Source organism: Semicossyphus pulcher, unplaced genomic scaffold, assembly GCF_022749685.1.
Source record: "Semicossyphus pulcher isolate SPU_LCO1_2020_fin unplaced genomic scaffold, fSemPul1.0.p SCAF_17, whole genome shotgun sequence".
Lineage (NCBI taxonomy): Eukaryota > Metazoa > Chordata > Actinopteri > Labriformes > Labridae > Semicossyphus > Semicossyphus pulcher.
In genome coordinates, this window is record NW_027211681.1 from 12,153,740 (window position 1) to 12,176,159 (window position 22,420).

The 22,420-nt window shown below is 42.5% G+C and overlaps 1 protein-coding gene across 1 annotated transcript in view; it reads right to left on the bottom strand.

Annotated features, from left to right (window-relative positions):
- The window catches only part of usp43a (ubiquitin specific peptidase 43a), a 125,969-nt gene that overhangs the window by 101,502 nt on the left and 2,047 nt on the right, over positions 1 to 22,420 (bottom strand). The window contains exon 2 of the mRNA XM_069666076.1: positions 11,082 to 11,255. Coding sequence (XP_069522177.1) covers positions 11,082 to 11,255 — 174 coding nt within the window. The remainder of the gene's footprint in view (positions 1 to 11,081; positions 11,256 to 22,420) is intronic.

Here is a 22,420-nt window from a genome sequence, read left to right on the forward strand (position 1 = left end):
AGTATTCTACTTCTCTATGGAAGGAAACATCATGCATCATTTCTAAGATTTCTACTGCAAGGCCGAACAGGTCTCTCTAGGTTTTTAGCAGTCGTGCACATATCTCTCAACACCTTCTTATTCGAGTTGTGTTTTCAGCACAGTAGTGGTTTTGATTGTATTATTATGCTTTTATGTGCATGCTCATCCCCTCACTCTCTTCCTGTATATCTCTCTTCCTGTCACTATCCAAAATAAAAGGCAAAATATCCCCCCCAAAAACTATACAATTATCGATTGGCAGTTCTTCCCTGACTTAAAGAACTAGGGCCTGACCGATATGTGATTTTGAAAATCGATACCAATAAAAATTTTAGGGTGGCCAATAGAGTGAGTCAATATTTAACACTTTATTTTACATTATACATTGTGAGCCACTTAAAGTCATCATCCAGAGCATTGTGTTCTGTTCATAAAAATCACACACAAGATGTGCCAACACCAATATATCTGTGAAAGGCCGATATCATCGGCTGACTGATATTTAGTTCAGGCTTTAGGATAAGCATGCCGGTTGCTGGGAAATCATTGCTCTTTGCTTCCAATATACAATCTGGAAAAACTCAAGAACCGTTTTTAATCAACTCTAATAAGTTGCAAAATCATGCTTTATTTTAATCTACAACACCTGCTTGTAGTCAAAGCCTGGCAGTGATACGTTAAAATTATGTCACAGATTTTACACATCAAAGTCTGTTTGTAGGTCGCGGGGAGTACCTCAGCATATTTGAAAAAACCTGTATGGAGTTTTTTGTGGCTCCAGGAGGAGCTGTTTGAGGTGATAAATCGACTTTAGTGATGTCATTTTTAGAAGCTTCAGAGTTATTAAAAGAAGTCTTTGGCTGCTGAGTCAGAAACAACTGAGCTTTCCTCTGTAGACCTCGGCAGCCCACTCCTAGACTCTGCTTGATGCCAGCAGCTCGAGGCTATTTCCCCCTTTAGAGGGTGCCATTTTTTTTTACAAGGAAGAAGATGCAACATGTGTAGGATAATATTTGTCAGATATATAAATGCTAGAGGGAAGAAAATTTGAATTGCAAACTAAGCCTCTGAAAACTCCCGGTGATCTGACAACTTTATATCCTTTACCTTTTTCTCTTTATTTGTTTTGCCCATTACAGGGCATGACCTCTCAGAGCATATGCACATTCAAAGCAGGACCAATGCTGCTTGCATTATTTTCAAGAACTGCTGATGTGATTGACCCCACACTGGACACTGCATCCCCTTGGGACGACAGCAATACACACACATTCTCAAGACATGCGAAGAACAGACAGACAGAGATGCTGTTACAGGGCCACCTATTGGCCAAATGGCACCAAATTTTTCACCAGCACCCAGACATCATATCTACACAACTCTACCAAATGTGGTTGCAGTAGCACAAAGTCATCAAGAGTTAGTATTATTTTTGTAACTAAGGCCCTTAATCTGAGACTTACGGGTCAAAGGTTCCAAGCCAAAAGATTAAAGTGCTTTGTTGGAGCACCACAATACCACAATATGGCCAAATTGCACCAAATTTAACAATGCAGTCCCTTGGGTCCTCAACAATACATCCACCAAGTGAGAAGTCAATCGTATGAATTCTAGTTTAGAAACGTTAAGGACCGACAGTGAGCTTCCTCACGAGTTTAAAGACTAAACTCAAGGTTTAACAGTGGAAGAGATGTCTCAATTTCCACATTTCCACGCAAGCAGGAGGTTATTCCCCAGAATCAACATATAGGCATAGGGTAGACGGCATCAATTCAGAAGTGACACAAAGGAAAACCAAAGAGCTGTCAGAACTAAGCCATATCCTTCACGGGGCAAAGAGAAACGCAAAGTCAACACCTTTGTTTCATCTCAGCACAAACCCCAGCAAAGAATCCAAATTCCATCTCAGCAGAAGTCTAACAAAGTTGCGAGAGAGAGCGGGGGGTGACAGGGGATGAGAAGGCCTACTCAGTCATTCAACTCTCACTAGCTGATAGATCGAGACATTACGTCAGGGAAGAGGCTTAAAAAAGACACTTGAACAGGCAAAGTGAATAATGGATGAAGCCATGGCAAAAGAGTGAAGGCAGGAATACATGTTTGGAAATATTTCAAAAAAAGTTTCCATCCAAAGTTTGTCTCCCCCCGTCTGTGTAAATCCTATTAGAGGGGTAGGAAAGCACGGGGGGATTAGCTGACCCCGTTCACTCTGTCCAGACTGTTCGCACTGATAAAATATATAAACCCTCTGAATCACTACTTTAACTGGTATCATATATCTTCCCTACATATTTAAGCAATGTAATAACTGCTTAAAGGATTAGTGTTGTGAGGGCTATCACTAGTCCAATGCTATCACAGTAACAACAACATGCTTTGATATTTATTTTCCAACACAGAACACTCCAAGAATCCAATCTGTATGAAAAAAGACAAAAAAAACTCAAGGGTGTCTCTTTCGAGAAACCTCGCTCTCCCTCTCTGTCAGTTGGAATTTGTGGAATCTGAGAAATGTCACTTTGAGTTATATTCGAGTTGCTGGCCGAGTCCGGAGAGGTGGCTGTTGCAGGGGTCATGCTGCTTTTATGTAGCCTGTGTGAGGCTGGGAGCAGGAGGGGAGAAAGGAGCTGGGCGGTGAAGGGTACGGGTGGCCAGACGGAGACTGAAGGCCTCACAAAAGAACAACTTCACCTGGACGTGACACCAGGGGGAGGACAGGAAATGTTTGGTAGTCACTCTTCAGAGAATCTGATATATAACTTCAAATATAAAAGGCTATGCCAGGATCAGAAGACATAATAGCAATCTCAAAAATGGCTCAGCTCAAATCCAACAGGTTTCAGGAATGAAGATGAGACACAAAATGAGCTCACAATGTTTAGCCTTTTATACTCTGTCGGAGTATAAACAGCTGAAATATGGTTAAGAGTTCATGGCCAAATGCATACAGTGCACTTTGAGTACTCGTATAGCAAATGGGGCAAGCAAATAAAAAGTTACGTGTTCATTTCATTCATTTTAATACATTTGAATTGAAGTCAAGTGAGGAAACAAGCAGGCAGACATTCGCATAAAATGCAATAATGCTTCGCCTGTTAGCCATTCCCCATTAAAAAGAAGAAGAAACGTATAAATGTCACTATAGCATTTCTTGTAATGGCCATGTTTGCTATAAGACTAAATATTTAAATTCAAGAACTACTCAAATAAGTACGTAAATGTGTATGTTACACAATGTAATTCATGTGTTCAAATCGAAGTATAGGGCAGCGTTGTTCCGTTAGCAACTGAGCATTGTTGACGAGCTAAGGAGTTTGCTAGCAAGCTTGCTAGCTCAGAAAACATATTTTTCTCTCCTCAAAAAATTTTTGTTGAATAAAATTGTTGCAACAATGTTGAACAAAATTCCAGGGACAACAAACGGAACAGTTTAAAGAAAGCTGAGAGAAGCTCAGGAGCTATTGTGACAGGCTTGTGCTAGCCTGGCAGAGCTAGCTAGCCCTAGTCTGTTACAGCAGTTTATCAACCAACTGCTAAACGGTGTGTAATTACTACTTCACAAAGCTTCTAACCCTTATATTATTAATAATTCAATCTGTAGTATCAGTGAAGAAAATTTGTTTTTCTTGCTCTAAGTTCTGAATAAGTTCAAAGCTTTGTTTTAAATTTTGATAAATGCTCGGATTTATGTGTAAAATATTAACAAAATGCTTCTTGACTCTCGAAACAACTATACTCCCTCAGGGGCAAATAAGTTATTTATTAATTCATTAAAACTTCAAATATTTATGGAACATTTGGATTTTTTATGAGTGTGTTACTGTCATTCACCAACAGCTATGAAATACTTCAAGCAATTACTGGTTAACTTAAAGGATTTCTGTTTTGTTCTGTACCATAAAAAGTCTTTATATCTCGAATAGTTACCTCAGAGGTTTTGTTAGAAGAGCTAGGATCAACATTTTAATTTGTAGTATCACACGATGATGTCTGACTGAAACAAAGGGGATGGCTGCGATATCAGAGCATTTATGCCTTGACGACTGACACAGAAACAGGTGAGACCAGATCAAGGACCCATCAGCCTCGCCCTGTCACCCACCCTGTCAGCTGATTCATCTCATTCATCGACATTTGCTCTCCAACCCTCTTGAGACCACGAGCCAAAATGGCACACGGCGCTATCAAACTCACTATTTCAGGCCCTGACGATAAGACGGCTCGCTCGCTTTACAGCATCCACTGACCCGATTTCAAAGTCTATGCAGTTGGCTCGGGGGGCCGAGGGGATTTTTCTCTCTCTCCCTCCACACAGTCAACCCTCCAGAGGCAGAAAGGCCGACCACTATCGACATTCAAAATGGAATAATGCATACATAATGCTTTGGCACGGGTGTTGCATTGGCAAACCTTGTGTCCCACTACTGTCCATAGGGTAAGATGGATGAGTTTTTAAATGCACTCGCTCTAAATCCCACTCATGAAGGGCCTGAGGCTAAATGTAGTGTGTGCAGGTTCTCATTCAGAGAAGATATTTATGCCTCTCTGATAATACGAAGCTTGAGTTTGCGGTTAGTAGTTCACCCAATCGTATTCATACTTTTAGAACTTCTTGCGCCTAAGAGGAGAATATAATACAAATGTGCAGTGTGTGAATCGAAACTTTAATATTATGTATACAGCTGTGGCTCCGAGGCAGTGGCAGTGTGTTTTGCACTGCAACACTTAGGCTAGAAAAAGCCTCTCTCACCTGTAGTTTTTTCCCTGCTAGGAAAAAGAAACTGGCATTCTGGCTACATGTTAGTCACTGGATACGACATTAAGCTAATCTTTCATCACTTTTAAAACAGAACTACAATCTTTCTCGTCTTCTAATCACTATTGTCAAACTGTTTGTCTATCTCTCACAGTAAAAAGGATTTTTTTCCTGCACAAATCTGTGACTTCTGAGGTCTTCAGTCAGCCGGTGAGGAATGCTGCTGATGTGGTTCCAGTGAGGCGAGAAAGAAGCTGAGCAAGTTTAGCGAGGTCCCCGCGGAAGACGGATTAACATTACTGAGCTGCCTTCATGTGTGCTCACAGACTTGTGTTATGTAATGTTACTTAAGCGAAGCTGTGGGACTGATCGCACCGCTCCTACAGCAGGTGAGCTGTACAAACAAGGTTTGTTACACCGCTGCACGCTTTGACACAATGATACACAAATCTGCTGCTGTAGAAATATATTCACTCATGTTCAGCACAATACATTAGCTTGTACTATGATTTAGCAGTTCATTCAGGCAACATGTACAGTCTAATACAGTCCAAGGCAAACGGTTTTGCAATAAATCCCAGCTTTGAGTTTGTGTTAATACTTAGACAGAAATGGTTAACAAATGGCTACAAATGGCTTCAAAGACTAGCTAACAGGAATACAAATGAGGCTCTAGCATAAGTTCACGCAGGAAGACAATAATTCTTTCTTGGTCACTGGCTATTTCTCACCCTTCCCTCTCTCGCATACTCACTCACATTTCCCGCAGTCACTTGTTTGGGGCTGATCAGCTGATCTCTCCTATCCAACCACAAGGCCCACATCGATTCATTAGCCTACCATCTTTCTGCTCTCCTTTTAAATACGATTTTTCTCTGCCCCCAGCGCTCTCACGCTGTGATTCGTGCGTCCCTCTGCCTCCCCATCACCGCCTTCGTCTTCGCAGAATCATCAGTCATCAATTCATCGCCATCTGACTTTTTCAGTCGCCACCACCACCAGTGTCAGGACTCCAGGGGTGGTTTATCCTGCTGCCGCTCAGATAATTCTTCGATCGAGATGTCCCCTTGAGTCCAAACGCCAAAGACCTTCTGTCATGTCACAATATCATGTCAATTGTTGTAATAAATAATCTTTCTTCATTTACTTGTCTCTCCTGATTGAAATATATCAATAAATCCATCCATCCACTCACACCCCTATCATACAGCCTATAAATGGTAAATGGACTAAACTTATATAGCGCTTTTCTAGTCTTGTGACCACTCAAAGTGCTCTCACATTCACCCACTCAGACACACATTCATACACTGGTGGCTGAGGTTGCGACGTGTCAATCAGTCATCACATTCACACACCAATGGCTATGCCCAAGGACACTTCGACATGTAGACTGAAGGAGCTGGGGATCGAACCACCAAGCTTCCGATTGAACAGCCGCCACTGTAATGTCCTGTTCGCCTAGCAAGTGTGTCAGACTGAGCCATGAGCCACAGCACCCACACAGGCACCCTTTCCGAAATACAAAAACATCTTCATTCAGCACAAAACAACATATGTGAGAGGAGCATGTCTTTTTGTTTTCCTCAAATCTAAAGCCAGAATGAAACACTGAAACACAACCCCGACCGTGTACCTGTTTTAGGGATCTCGTTACACTCGTTCCATGAGAATTTCAGCACATCTCCAGAGAATAAATCAAGACGGGAATAACAATGAAGCTAAAAATATGTCACAACATCAAGAGGCTGTTCAAAAACTGTGACAGGCAGAGTCGAGTAAAGCACAGTTTGTACAGATACATCATTTAGTAACTACATCATGAAGAGCTGTGAAAGCTGCTGCCGTTAACTTAACCGAACAGGATACACTGAACAATCCCAGAAGTGATGTGTTTCGAGAGTTTTCTCTCATAAGAAAAGGAGTCAAGGAAAAATTACACAACATAAAACACAGACTGCAAATGAACAGGATCCTGAACAGAGCAGAGATGTTCAACGTATCTGAATCAATCTGAAGTCTCTGTGTGGGTCAGAAGAAGACTGAGGCTGAACTTCAGGCCAAGGCGCTATTCACTAAACGTCTGTGAAACTGACAGGGACAATGTTGACGCTGTGAAGTTTCTGTCAGCTCAGCATGACCTGTATCATCCTACATGCCTGTTTCCCATGCTCAGGTGTCACACGGAGAAATGAAAGTCACTTTACATTCCTTTACCCTTAACTCAGTCGCAACTTTATCTTCGTTTCCTTCTGTCAATCTGCCCAACCACAGAAATCTGGTTCATACAGGTTCTGTGGAAGGATCTGTAACCTCTTTCGTTTTAATTTTTTGTTTTATGAGTGAATCAGGATTTTTATTTTATAGTCAGGGGTCATGGACTTCATTTTTAAGGCTTTCCTGACTTGAAACTTCCTAAGGTCCCGATCAGACAGAGTGCATTTTGTAGGCTGTAAAATGCAAGGCGCATCGCACTGCCTTTTCTGTTGAAGCATACAGTAAAAAAAAAAAAGAGCAGCTGTCATTAACCTAACCGTTATTTTGTAATGAGAGGCTGGGAAACAGGGGAACAGAGATCCGTGTGGGTACATGACACCCTCAGAATAAGGACAGATCACAGCGAGGACCACCAGCTGGAACAAGAGCCTCGTCCTGGATGATGACCGTTCGGGTGTTTATTTAAGGATGAGTCGGGGTCAATTTGACAATCTCTTGTCAATCGTCGGGCCCAGCATCACAAAAATGACCACTAGCTACAGGGAGTCCAGACACAAGGCCCGCCTCTCCATTCATCCGGTTGGACAATGAGAAAAAACGTCAATGCTGCGGGCGCTTTTATGCTTTGAGTTGAAGCTTTTTCAACTCAAGGCGCTCAGAATGTTTACCCTTAAAAACTGAAGTCGCACAGAGCGGAAAAACGCGAGCCGCTCAGCAACGCAAAAGCAGCGCAAAAAGCTTCCCTCTCATTGAAAACAACTACAAACATGCGTTCTGTCTGATTGGGACCTAAATACTGCAACTTTTATCTATTAAGTAATACCTGATTCTCAAGGTTTATTTTAATGGGTCAAAACTAATCAGGTGGGCACCGGTTTGGCTCAGTGGTTGAATCGGCGGCTCATGTTCGACTCCCACCCTCGGCCCTTTGCTGCGTGTCATCCCCCATTCTCTCTCCCCCTGTTTCCTCCAATCCTAATAAAGGCATAAAAAAAGCCACACAAAAAATAATCTTTAAAACTAATCAGGTAGCTCTCTTTCAGCATCCAAGTTGGACTTGGTTCAGACTGTAGAGGCTTTGCAAGAATAAAGAAAGAAAGAGATAAAGAGACAGAGCTACAAAGAGAGACAGAGAAACAACTAGAGAGAGCACATGAGAGAGAGCCCACCGCATGCATTTTCTAAACCCATAGAGGAGCATGAGATCTCAACACTTCCAAGTTTTTACATTACAGCGGCAGTATAAGCCTGAGCGCGCTGTGCTACATGAATGAAATCAATTTACAAGAAGCAGGACGAGCTTTTCATTTTAGAAAAATCAGACATGTTCCCTCCCGGTGTGAAAATGCCAGGGATTTTCTTCTTCTCCTCTGCAGCGGAGGAAAGCTGGCTTTATGATACCGTGATTCACTGGCAGCCTAATGAGAGCCCTAAGCTGTTTATGTGGCATAAAGGCTGCTTCTATTAGCGCTGCTGTCAGAGAAGCAGAGCCGGGCATTGGGTGGCAGCGCAGCAACAGTTCAGCTCATAACAGTTTTTATTTCCTAACAGGACTGGAGGTCGTCAGCTGGCGGCGCGGCGAGGCCCAGACAGGAGGCAGAACCAGCGGCGAGGCTGCCAAAGTCCAGACCGAGCGGAGGAAACAGGAGGATACTTAGCAAATGTAATTAAACACGAGGGGTTTGTCACAGAGGGTGTTTGTCATGGGAGGTCTGCTTATCCAGGATTTAATGCTATAATTAGTTTACAAACACGTACACTCGTGGAGTTACACATTCAATTATGATATCATTCTGAATATGATTTAACAGAGTCATTCACAGGTCCAAGAAAACTGCTTCCTCACTACAGTTAAACAGTAATGATCGATGGAGTTTAATGTCACTTGGCATATGATGAAAATTGCTAAATCAATTAAAAAAAAGGTTAAATTAACTGATGGTGGGGCAGTGGTTAGCAGGCATTCACAGTAGAGGTCTTCGCGGGCCCGGACGGGTTCGGGTCCGCGTATTACGTGGTCAAAAGGGTCCGGGTCGGAACTTGTTCTGTAATCCTCAGTTCCGGGTCTGTCCAACATTACGTGTAATACCCAACTGGATCTGGGAAGACCCATGCTTAGAAAGTGTTCATGATTAAACGTTCTGTGTGTGTATTTTAACTTGCAACAATGTGTCATTCGCATGAGAACGTGCGGGAATTAAAGGGGAAAAACACTGAAGAAAGAGCAACAACGATTTAAGTGACGTGTCACGTGACTGCAGGTTTAGAGAAAAGCTGAAGCCAAAGCCGGTAATGATGGATCCCTTGATGTGGACAAAAAAGCTAAACAAAAATGAATTTAAAGAGGTAAAACCTTGTTTATGCGAATTGTGGAAAAGACGAGAAGAAAGTAAGCGCAGTTATGTGTAACACGTGTGTGTGGCTTTTAAATGAGCCGCACGTTTGTCATCCGTCTGTGTGACAGCGGACTTTTAATCTGAAATAGTAGTGGATTAGCATCTCTGTTTTCTTCAACACGACATGGATACCAGGAAACCTGGATGTGTTTTATGAACTTTCTTGGCAGAGGATGGATTATATGCACCGCCAGGCTCAGGGGACAAGGCTGCGTCACACAGGTAGGACTAAAAGGTTTGTTTTGACAGCTGACTGACGGTAACTTGTTAATATTAATCAGCTGTGAAGTTGGTGCTGATCGGGTCTCTTTCATCTGCCCGGGGTCGGGTCCGACATAACTCCATTCTTCACGGGTCCGGGTCCCAACTTTCAAATAATAGACGGGTCCGGTTCGGTTCCGGATCGCACAATAACAGGTCTGTTAGGGTTCGGGCACGACATTTTTGACCCGTGAAGACCTCTAGTTCACAGCTAGAAGGTTCCTGTTTTGAATCCCAGTTTGGACGTAGGGGGCCTTTATGTGTAGAGTTGGCATGTTCTCCCCGCCTCTCGCCCAATGACAGCTCGGACAGGCTCCAGCAGGTTTAGATAATGGATGGATGGGTGGATGTAATATGATCTAATTGTTTCCACAGTTGAGAACTAAAAGTCACTTTTTTGGGATATCCTTCCAAGAACTGGATGAATAATTTTGGCAAGAAAAAAATCTATTCATATAAATATAAATGTCGAGTTACACAATGCATCACCCAACCTAAGTTTCCAGCTGTATGGAGTCAGAGAGTACATGAAGAAAAAAAGAAAAAGAAACAAGGTCTCCTGAAATTGTGATAATGAACCATCAGACAGCAGAGAAACAGATATTAAGATGCCATTGTGTTTGTGCCGGCGATTAAAGCGTCATCAGTCATTGTGATTGACTTATGGTCGGAGAGAATAAACAGCAAACAGAAGGAACACAGTGCAAATATATGAAAGAAGAAGGTTGCATATTGCCAAAGTGATATAAACTGCAATTTCCTGCAATCGATGTTGGTGTATAAATGTGTATTTGTTTGCAGAGAAACCTGCACTTCAGTCCAATCCAATGCATTGAAAAAATAAAGGAAGACAAATCGTCTGATGTTTTAATGTTTGGCAAGCATCAGGGTTAGTCATGATGAATAGTCATCAAGTCAGTCCTGATGCGTCTGCCCTTCATTCACTTTCACCACATCACGTTCAGCCCTGGCTCCTCTCCAAGAACCAGGCTGCAAGGTGAACGTCAGAGACAAAGACACAGAGAGAGAGAGAGAGAACGGCTGCCTGCTTTCTCAAAGAGTCACTGCAGACAAAGGTTCATTTCAGGACAAGGCTCCGTGAGATTCAACTTATCTACAGGCGAGAGGAACCAGAACAACACTCTGCGCTGCAACGCTAACTCCTCACAGAACCAGCTCTATTCTGGGATCTCTGCTGTAACTAGGACTGAAAAGAGAGACTCCTCTTTTGTGAACATGTGTGAAGTGATTTCTGAGTGAGATCTGTTCATTATCATTATGATTTGGTCCCTTAGTCTTTGCGCACGGAGAAGCAGTGAAGTAAAAGACACTGGAGCATTGTGTGCTTGTGTGTGGGTGTGAGACAGCAGCAACAAATACCGGCTTGCTGCTGCAGAGCCTGCGGCTGCCGCTCCATGACGTGGACTCACCTTGGCGTTGGCTTTGGTCTTGTTGTTGCTGCTGCTGCTGCTGCTGGGGTTCCTGTTGTTGTTCAGGCTGGAGTTAGCATCTTCATGAACTCTGTCCAAAAGCCAGAGGAGGAACTCGAGGGCGTCGTGCTGAGAGTTTCCCCGAAACTGAGAGCCGTACTTGGCCACTATGCTCTAAAGGAGAGGAGAGACATCATGATGAATCTGTCACTTTAGGTGATTTCAGAAGTCATTAAATACCGACACGTTCCTGACAAAATGAGGCCGCGATCACACGGAACACAGGAGCTCATCATTTGGAAGTTAGAGTTGGTTTCAGCTCGGGGGTTCATTAAAGAGATGCAGGGACATCTCTCTCTCTCTCTCTCGCTCGCTCTCCTACCATCATTTAATGCTGAGTCATCTCAGAACATCTGTCACACATTATTAGGCTGTGATTAGATCGGATCATAAAGTCATTTAAGAAAAACATTTTTTTATATCTAAAAAGTTACACTGTAAAAAAAAAAAGTGAATTTTAAGTTGAATTTGAGAAGTTGAGATGAATTTGATTCAAAACAAATAAAATCCCACTTTCCTAAATTAACTTGACATTAACTAAGTTGAACTTAGATCCAGAAGTTGACTTAACTTTTAACTACAATTCAGTTGCCATAGTTTTCTCTTCCAGCAGTCTTTTAATTTCATACATATCCAGACCGGGGATGCGAACCAGGAACTAACCACTTTACCATCATGCAGCCACTTCTTGCTGTGTCAACTAATTATATATTTATATACAACGGTTAGTTCTGACCAAGTATCTGATTGGACAAAAGGCATTCCATGGGTGTGTCCGAAACCACATACTATCATACTAATCATACTAACCGTGATGTAAAATTGAGTATGTCATGCGTTCCCATCTCATAGTATGCAATTTTGTGTATGCGAGAAATGCCTGGATGTATACTAGATTGGCCCGGACGGGAGCTCACTGGTTGTACTCAGCCGCCCCAAAATGCATTGCGGCTATTCAGCTTCTACTATGACGGAGATGGACCGGAGATCAGACCGGGCATACGGAAACGATTAAGTCACGTGATGCGGAGAAGACGGCTCTGAGTATGATGTGAACGGCATCCTAATAGTCAGGTTAGTAGGAAGTATGCAGTACATACTGTTTGAGTATGTAGTAGGCAGTACGTTAGTATGTGGTTTCGGACACAGCCCATGAGTGGTGATATGGAGAACATCACCGAGACTTCTCACTCTGTGTATCACTCCGCCTCAGCCAGGTGTTCTAAACACTGTTAACTAACATCACAGCAGAGCGTGTATGTCTACATTAATCAGACTCTTCTTTCACTGGTTGATGATAAATTAAAACAAACAGATACATGTGCATGCTGATCTGTGGTGACCTGTAGACACAGAGTGCAGGAGAATGTTTGCGTTGCTTGGCAACAACAGTCCAGTTTCAGTTAAGTTGGTGGAGCGAAATAATTAATATGTTGTTGATTATTATTGTCTGCTAATATTTGCAGCTTGTAGAACTGTTGTATAAAAGCTTAAATATAGAGGAACTGTTACCTGCATATCCTTTTGACTCACATGAGATGAGGTAAACACAAAATGTTGCGTTCTTCTGGTAAAACTGACAATGAATTATAAGTTATTATGAAGTCACCATGATGAATTGTTTCTACAGTGTATCATTGAGGGTATCGGAAAATGTATTCAATGAAAACACTTGTACAGCGCACACTACAGAAGTCAGTTGTTAAAACGTAAACACACTGTTAGGCCCAGACTCGATGTTTATATTAAGTTCAGTTTAAATTGCAACATTGAGGTTATAAAATTCCCCTTTAGAAGGACATTTTGCAACTTATTTTGCACAATGAAAACAAATTAATAAAGCAATAATTCATGGAGATTGCTGTTGTAATTACACACGCCTGCAATTGTGTTCAAACCAAACAATAATAAAAAACATGCATTATCTAAGAACTGCTCTTTAGATTTATTACATATTTTGTGTTGAATGTGTATGAATATAATTTCAGCCTTGGAAACACAAGAGTTGTAGTTTCAAGTAGTAACAAGTCGTTTCACTGATATTACACTTCTAAGGAACTGACACACTGTCGCTCTCTCTAAGTAAAATAACTTAATACTATTATTTCTACTAATGCACTCAGGTTGCTGTTTTTGCTGCATCAGTAAACACCCGACACATCACTATAAGTGCTGCTCACTGCACACCAAAGCATGAGTCATACACAGGAGATCCAGAACCTGACAGGTGTTACTCGAAGAGAAAAAACCTCCAGATTGTCTAATTCAATTATGAGGAGGGAGATGTGAGTGAATGAGTCAGTCCGAGAAAATGACACACACAAACTAATGAGAGCATTAACACTACAATATCTAGTGTGGCTACTCTCTCTGTCTGAGTGTGTGTGACTGACAGGATCCAGGCTCTGCTCCACACCTCATTAAAAATCACCACATCATACCTGCAGAGTCCCAGGATCTAAATATAAACACAGGAGGGACACACACACACACTGTACCCGACGGAGACGGCCCGCTAATGAGCTTCATCGCTACGAGGAAGCACTGACAGGGGATGGAGGGATGAGGGACAGATGGAGAGAGGGAGGAGTGGAGTGAAAGAGGAGGGGAGGGACGCTGGCGGAGTTTGAACAGACCTGCGAGGGTTTTGTTTACGTCTTCCTATCAAAAAAAAGGAGGGAGCAGTTGTGGCTGTCCCAGAGATGAAAAGAGAGAGGTGTAATAAAAGACGGCAAAGAAGAAGAAGACAGTAGAAACTTTATGACATAAAGAGGTTATGACTATTAAGATGAGGGGAGGACAACTCCACCGGCCTCATCGCTCCTGTTTTCTCCCTCCGTGTGACTGTGTGTGCGTGTTTGTGTGTGTCAAAGCTTCTCATCTCTTTGATATCTGTTTACAGTCTTGTCTCTCGGAGCGTCCCTGGTGAAAACAGTCACACAGCCTCACACAAGCTCTTAAAAGGGACAAATTTCTATTCCCAGGCTTCAAGCCCTTTTTTAATTGAATCCTTGTACAGGAGGAAATGAAAGGAGGAAACAAAGTAATGAGTCGGGGAGGATTTACTGGAGAAACAAAAGACAGGAATTGCAGGTTAGTTAAAATGTCAAGCTGCTGTGCAAACAAGAGGCAGTGTTCAGAGCTGACCTGAGCGCAGCTGAAGTGTTTGTTGAGAAAACACTTCAGAGCGAGTCAAGGAGAGGATCAAGGTGGGCGTCAGGGTCGACTAGAGCGAAGGCTAAGACTTTTTGTTTAGAAGTATTGATCAGTCTGGACCGCGGAGCTGATTCTCAGCCCGCACATGACCCGATGTGCTGCGTACAAAAGCATTTCTCTTAAAGCTCCTGTTACTGAAATTAATTCTGATGTCTCTATATGACCTACAAAAGCAAACCAGACCATCAGCGACACGATTGATTATTTATGTATAGTTATCTTTAATGCCTTAAGCTGCTGGCGGGGGGTAGGTGACGACCCCGGCGAAGCGGTTAACCACACGCTGCCTTTGTTTACATTTTCCAGGGCAAATATTTAAGTGAGTGATACATATGACTGTTAAAGAAAGCAGGATGAGATTCATTGTTAAAAACCACCACTTAAGCATGAACAGGAAAAAATCAGCAAAGAGGTAAGACGTACAGCTTTGTCCACAGGGGGCCAAATGTTCCTCACAGGATCTTTAATTCTCTTAAGAGGGTATTTTCAGCCACTGCTTTTAGACATCAGTTTTTTATTACATCAGAGCATGTGGAAAACAGCTGTGTGGTCTCAATTTAACATCATTTAGTGCAATTTACGTGTTTTCTCTTTGGAAAAACGTTTAGTTTCTCTGCTACTATATTTAAAATCCTTAATTATATGTTATATGCTACAAATTGTTGTTGATACCTGACTCCATCCTGTTGATATCAAAGGTAAAGCTCCACTCCACAAAATGTCCAAATTACATAACAAACACATGGTTATACATCCTTTTAGGGGGTTTTAATTGGACACGATTTCAGGTCATGTTATATAACTTCATTTTGAAAATTACTTCAAAATTGCGACCTATTTTCTCAGGCCAAAAGAAAAGTTTAGTCCCAAGCATACGTCTGACTGTTTCAGCAGAGAGAATAAAACAAAAGGCCTGACTGCTACAGGCGAACAAATAAGAAGAAAGCATCAAAGAAAGATAACAGAAACACAAAAGACAAACCGTGAACCTGTGCGGTCTCCGCAGCAGGGGTCGCGACCTCTCAGCGGTCCGCAGAGGGAGGCCTGCACTCCCCTGCTTCCACGCCCTGATGTCTGTTTGCTCCCTTTGCTTCACCTCACACCATTACCCTTCATGCCGTCCCCACATCCATCTTCTTCCTCTGTAAACACTGACGGATCAGAGTGCCGGCATGGCGGGAATTTACTATAAACACATCGAGCAAAATAACCCTCCTCTGTATGGCTAAAAAAAAAACATTTATGAGCGCACACCTCATCGCTGTCCGGCCGGAAAAGAGGCCTCCTCTGTGACGTGCAGAGAATGATGCTGACAAATTATGACAGGGTGTGTGTAACCCTAACAAAAACTGCACACACTTCCTTTTCCCCACAAAGGTGTGTCTGCATTGAGGCCGGATAGGATCTGTCATTACGGGCTGCTCCATTTGCGGTTCCATTTTTTAGCCGCCTGGTGTTGTCGGCTCCGCTCCGGACGCGGGGCTGCCATCACTTACAGCCTCCACTTACTCCTCTCTCTTTCTCCTCACGCTGTGTTTCATCAGCTGACTCACACACACACACAACCTTTCTTTTTTCCTTTCTTTCTATTAACTCTCTAAGAATCTCTTGTGGAGTGTTGCACCTGGCTGTCCCATCTCGCCTCCTCCTCCCTTCTTCCATCCTCCCAAATCCAAACCAATTCAGCCTTCCCGTGTCATCCGAGGCCACACCAGGTTTCACCCTACGATTTTTTTTAATCGCAAATCTAAAGCCTAAATCTTGGAATGAGACCTGAATTTCCTACGCAACACTGAGAAGCTTGGAAAATCATTCGATAAAGGCGCCAGCGAGTCAAGACTGAACAAAGCCGAGGACGTCCCCGGTGTGGGATTTAAAGGCGATCAGTAAGAAATAAGAAGGGATGAGATGCGATGGGAATAATCGCCTCTGAATGGTTTACAGCCCGGGAAAGGGTCCCTGGGCTCTGCTGAAACTGAGAAATGGATACTTGCAGCTGAGGGTGTAAGTACGCACTGTTGAGTCCAGCTTATATGTCCTTTCCGTGTGCTTCCCATCAGTGAGATAAAGTAGGAAAAAGTCATGCCAGACTCTCCAGGATTCCGCAACCGCAGCATCCCAACCCAGGATAGTTAGGATTGATTTATTCCCACGGCTTCCTACAACCTTGGCGTCAAATGTTGCTACATAAATCACAGGAGGTGTAATAAACCTGATGGAAATGGTGGCATATTGTAGTGCTCACACAGACACAATCCTCTTTGTGTGTTTCTTTATTGCCTTTTGTCACAGCGGTGTAGGTATAATGGAGTGCCGCTCACTGAGTCGTGGGAACGCATGCTGCTTCCAAACAGCATATGGTGGCTCTGTTATGCTGCTTGTAAGCAGTCAGGCTTTTGTGTTTATGAGTGTGAGGTGGAGTGTTTGAAGCATTAAGACTTCCTCAGCCGAGACATAGACCCTGCTATTGTAAATCTATGGCAATATATATATATTTTTCATCTTATTTGTGTACATTATAATTCAATATCTACACCGATCGGCCATAACATTATGCCCTGACTACTATTGTAGTGCCAAAACAGCCCTGACCCATCGAGGCATGGACACCACTCCTCTGAAGGTGTGTCCAGGTATCTGGCACCAAGACATTAGCAGCAGATCCTTTAAGTCCTGTAAGGTGCGAGGTGGGGCCTCCATGGATCAGACTTGTTTGTCCAGCACATCCCACAGATGCTCCATTGGATTGAGATCTGGGGAATTTAGAGGCCAAGTCAACACCTTGAACTCGTTGTCGTTTTCCTCAAAGAAAGAGACCACTGCCATTAGGAAATACTGTTTACATGAAGGGGTGTACTTGGCCTACAACAATGTTTAGGTAGGTGTTACATGTCAAAGTAACATCCACGAGAATGGCAGGACCGGAGGTTTCCCACTGCCCAAAGCTTCACACTGCGTCCACCGGCTTGCCTTCCTCCCATAGTGCATCCTGGTGCCATGTCTTCCCCAGGTTAGCGATGCACACACATCACATCCACATGATGTGAAAGAAAACGTGACTCATCAGACGAGGCCACCTTCTTCCATTGCTTTGTGGCTCAGTTCTAATGCTCATTGTAGGCGCTTTCAGCAGTGGACAGGGGTCAGCATGGGCACCCTGACCAGTCTGCAGCTCCACAGCCCCATACACAACAAACTGTGATGCTCTGTGTGTTCTGACACCTTTCTATCAGAACCAGCTTTAACTTTTTCAGCAGTTTGAGCTACAGTAGCTCTTCTGCTCTATCGGACCACACAGGCCAGCCTTCACTTCCCACGTGCATCAATGAGCCTTGGCTGCCCATGACCTCGTCGCCGGTCCACCAGTTTTCCTTCCTTGGAGCACTTTTGGTAGTTACTGACCACTGGAGGTCGGGAACACTCCACAAGAGCTGCAGTTTTGGAAATGCTCTGACCCCGTCGTCTAGCCATCATAATTTCACCCTTGTCAAAGTCGCTCACATCCTCAGACTTACCCATTTTCTTGCTTCCAACACATCAACTTCAATGACAAAATGTTCACTTTCTACAACTTGCACTGACAGGGGCCATTGTAACAAGATAATCAAAGTTATTCACTCCACCTGTCGGCAGTCATAATGTTATTTTCTAATCCTTTTATTAAGACTGATCTTTTTATCGTTTTCTTTCTGTTTGTTTATGTCTGTTATTATTATATTAAGTCTAGTTAATATCAGTATATATTTTGAATCTTTTTTCATATTTTAGCTCTGATGTGTAATTCTTGTGTTCATCATTGTGTTCATCTTTTTTTATGCACAACCTGCTCCAAAACAATTGCCCCTTGTGAATGTTAATAAAGTTGTTTGAATTAAATTCAGTCATATTTTTGTACCCATGTGACATACAGGGAAGGGGGGAGGGGCTTCAAGACTGGAGAGGGGAAAAAATATATGTGTAAGTAGATGCTAATGATTTGCTGTCATATTTATTCAAAGCCCTCTTTTTGAAAGAAAAAAAAAGATCACAAAAAAACAAGATGTTCAGTTGTGTGTGTTCTCCGCACTGTTTGTCCCTTTTCCCCTTCTGTTGTGTCTTCCCAGCCAGGTGATTGATCAACAAGGTGCACCTGGTCTTAGATGCTTAATAACACCAGTCATGATATCAGAAGACAGGCTGCTTTTTTTTTGTGCCTCTCAGGCAGAAAGTTTGCATTGTTGAGTTTGTTAGTTTTGACCTTAGTTGACCTTTGTTTAATGATTTAGGTCTTTGTGTGTCAGTGGAGAATAAATCCCTCTTGGTTTTGACTTTATTAAAGTGTTTCATGCTGTTAATTCTGGGTCAGATTATTAGGGTGGGGTGTAACACAGGAATAAAAACGTCATATTGTTTAAACTGCTTAAATCTGCAAAAACAAAAACTCCGCCATCTGCTTCGCTGACAAACTGCCGCCATCAACCTGAGATGAGAGGCCGCCTCAGCGTGCAAATTCAGCACAGTGTCCAGGTGGTGCTTCTCCCCACTGCAACGTGTGCGTCTCTGTGTTTCTACAAACATTATATACATCTTCAGCTCTGAGAGTGAGAATGAAAGCGGTCCGTGATGGAGAGCAGAGACAACTAAAGACAAACAAAGCATCAGTCTGGCTGCCCTGCCTCGCGGTCACACACTGCCCGCTCTCCCAGAACAAACAAGAAGTACTTAAAAACACCAGGCTTCATCTTCTCCGGCTGAGCTCCACCGGCCTCGCGGAGCTGCATCCTGTCAAGCGTAAAAAAAGGATGAATCCAGGCCCGGGCTCCTCCTCGCTATAACTTCTAAAAGTAGTGCTGTTAAAGCCTTTAGGTCAGGAGTCAACAGAAAGGAAGAAATCACTCTGTCATCGTGTTAAACGGATTAAGACAACTTTTTACTTCAACTAATAAATGGACACTTCATCCCTGCAGAATCCATCAGCATCAGATGTGTAGTGAAGCGGTGATGACAGAGTTGGAAATGTTGACCTTTAAACACAGAACTCCATTAGGCTGGCTGTCATCTATACGTGCAGCTGCAATACATTTCATATCAGTCGTATTCATAATGTTTACTAATGAGATAACTAACAGGGATCTTTGCTTTGCTGGAAGTAAAACATTCAGATTAAACCTAATGAGCGTGTCATTTGTCGGAGCACGTTGATCACAGTGTTTTAATCCTTACAGCAGGCAAAGAGGATGATAACCTTTTTTCTTGTCATTTTTTCTGTCCAGATGACACAAGTAAAGACGTCTGAACATAAAAAGACTCAATTTTCTTCACAAAACAGTCCAAGCATCACGTGTTAAACCAGTCTACTGATTTATACGATTAACCTTTTAAATACAGCCCGACCAATATTAACAGTGGGCCAATATTATCCACGAACGATGGCCTGAAATGGGCTTATCACGTATGAATAAGGGGGCCGTTATATGTTTTGCAATATAAAAACTTTTTTAAAGTAGGCCTACTTGTATTGCAAATAAAAGATGATGGTGTACAGTTTGCCAGGCAGAGCAGGTTCAGACTAAATAGTTTACAATATTCTCAGCACTGTCTGTAGCAGAGCGTCACAGCCGAGCAGACACATGGTTTACACTAGCATTGGTCAAAAAGGTGTAATCATGTTGAATATTCCCTGAAAAAGTAAATTGTTTTAGAAATCAGTCATATGAGTACCTCCGCGTGGTATAATTATGGGATATGTCTACTTTTTTACCGATATACTAGGGGTGGGAATCGCAGTACGCGATACGATACGATACGATACACAATACGATACGTGATACGATGCGCGATACGATGCGCAATACGATGAGCGATACGATACGCAAAATGCGATATGATACGCAATATACGATATGCGATATATGAAACACGATATACGATACGCGATATACGATAAGTGGCCCACAATAACAATAATATCACAATACTTAGATTCTGCTATAGTTGATATATTGCAAGTTTCTGTTATTGCGATTCTGCAATAATTGATAGATTGTAAGACAATCATATAATATAACATTACGATATCTGATAAACTTCTTCTTTGGCTGATGAATTTCCATTCACGTTACCCTCATTCATGTCAAAAGCGCCACCACAAGGAGTCATGCCAAATTAAAATATTGATTTGGCACCAGCGGATCGATAATTGTATAGCAGGAATAAAGGCGATGATATATTGGCGTATCGATATTTTGTCCCACCCCTACTACCGTATATAATATTCAAGATATCGGCAACAGTATCAGTAATCTGTGAATTTTCCCATAAGTGATTTTGCAACACAGACTGACAATAAAATGTTTGCGTAAAGTATAACAGACACATAGTGCACTTTAATTTGTCAAAGGTTTTCAGCTTTAAGTCAAACTTTTTGTGCCCAACAATTAAATCCTGACCCAACTCCCTGCTGTATCTTTGTAAAAACACTGAGGTCATTCTGGAATCTACAGCGAGGACACTGTGATTTCTTCTGACAGACTCGTGACTCCAACTCACTCCTAATACAAATCCCAAAACTAAAGAAGTTACAAAAAGTACAGCGAGAGCCCTTATCTCACAGAAAAGTTTCCTTTTCCACTTCTTTACAGGCCAGTGCCCTTCTTTTAGAGGCAATAATGACCACTTGTCAAATTGGTCCCTTGTCCCGATTACAGCCTAGGAAGAGTCCGATGAGAATCACAGGAGGGAGGATAGCTTTGTTTACCAGAAATATTTCTCCCTCCCACTTCCTCGCTCCCTCTGAGTGCTCACCATCGGAGGCGTCTCAGCAGGGGGGCACCCTCCTTCTCCAGGCTGAATGCACTTGCTACAGTAAACACCGTCTCCAGCCGAGGATGAGCAGACAGACACAAATCTGTGTCGATGTGATGGGACAAGGCGAGAAAAAGAAAGTGGAGGACGTGGTTTCTTTTTTAATGCAGCCCACTATCGTGAGACTTATTACAGCAAAATGGATTTAACCACACATTCAGACATTAAGTTCATTGGCTAAAAAGTATTTCCTTGCAGCAGGTGGCCATTAGACGATATTTTTTACCCATTTTAATATAGGTCTGAATGAGATAACCTGAAACTGAATCACATGTTGTTTGACAGATAAATCACCTGTAGAGTACGAGACAAAATACTGTCCAGGTTCGACCCAGAGTTTATACATAATTATAACTTACGTTTACTACACTCTCAAGGCTTCTAATTCACACCGTATAATTCATACCCCCCAGGACCGTGTGCTACGTCACGTCATTTTGCTTCCATAAGCTTCTATTGAAAAGTCAAAACTCCACAGACGCTCACGGTATTGAATCACTGCATGACAGGAGTTCAAACTGTGCTTTCGAAATCTCACATGCATGCAGGTGCTCTGCTTTAACGATCCATAACCCCATGAGTCTTATTTTCCAGATCAAAAAAAGCATCAAACTCCTCATCTGTATTAATCACTTCTACCTTTCCCCTACAGCGTTGGAACAGAAAGCAATCTCCCTTTAATACATGTGTTACTAATTCATGCTAACTTGCGGTGGCTGATGAGGCTCCATCCAAAGTCACTATGATGAAAATCAACCTTTTCCATTATGAATTGCAGCCCACTTTTCGCTGTCTCTCCATGCCTGTGTGATTATGTGATTTGAGTGTGCACATGTTGCATTACTCCCTTCCCTACAACTTCCCCCAGGCTGATTGCAACAAAGAGTTACTACTCAGAGAGCCCCCGTAGTATAAGACAAGGCTGGAGGGCCTGCAGCACTGGCTTACAACAGCCATGAGTGAGTGCTTTCTTTCTATAAGAGTCTCTCCACTTGTTGATCTTTAAAGACACGGAGGACACAAAAATTTAAAACTGCATTTTGGAAAATATTTTACCTTTCATATTGTCATATTTTTACAGAAACTGTAGCAGTTGTAATCCAGTTTCACTATCACTCATTTAACAGATTGATGTCAATGAAAAGGAATGCTCGACTCCCTCGCACTCGACTGTCATGGAATGCACACAAACCACCTGAAGTGCTGGATTGTTGAGCAGG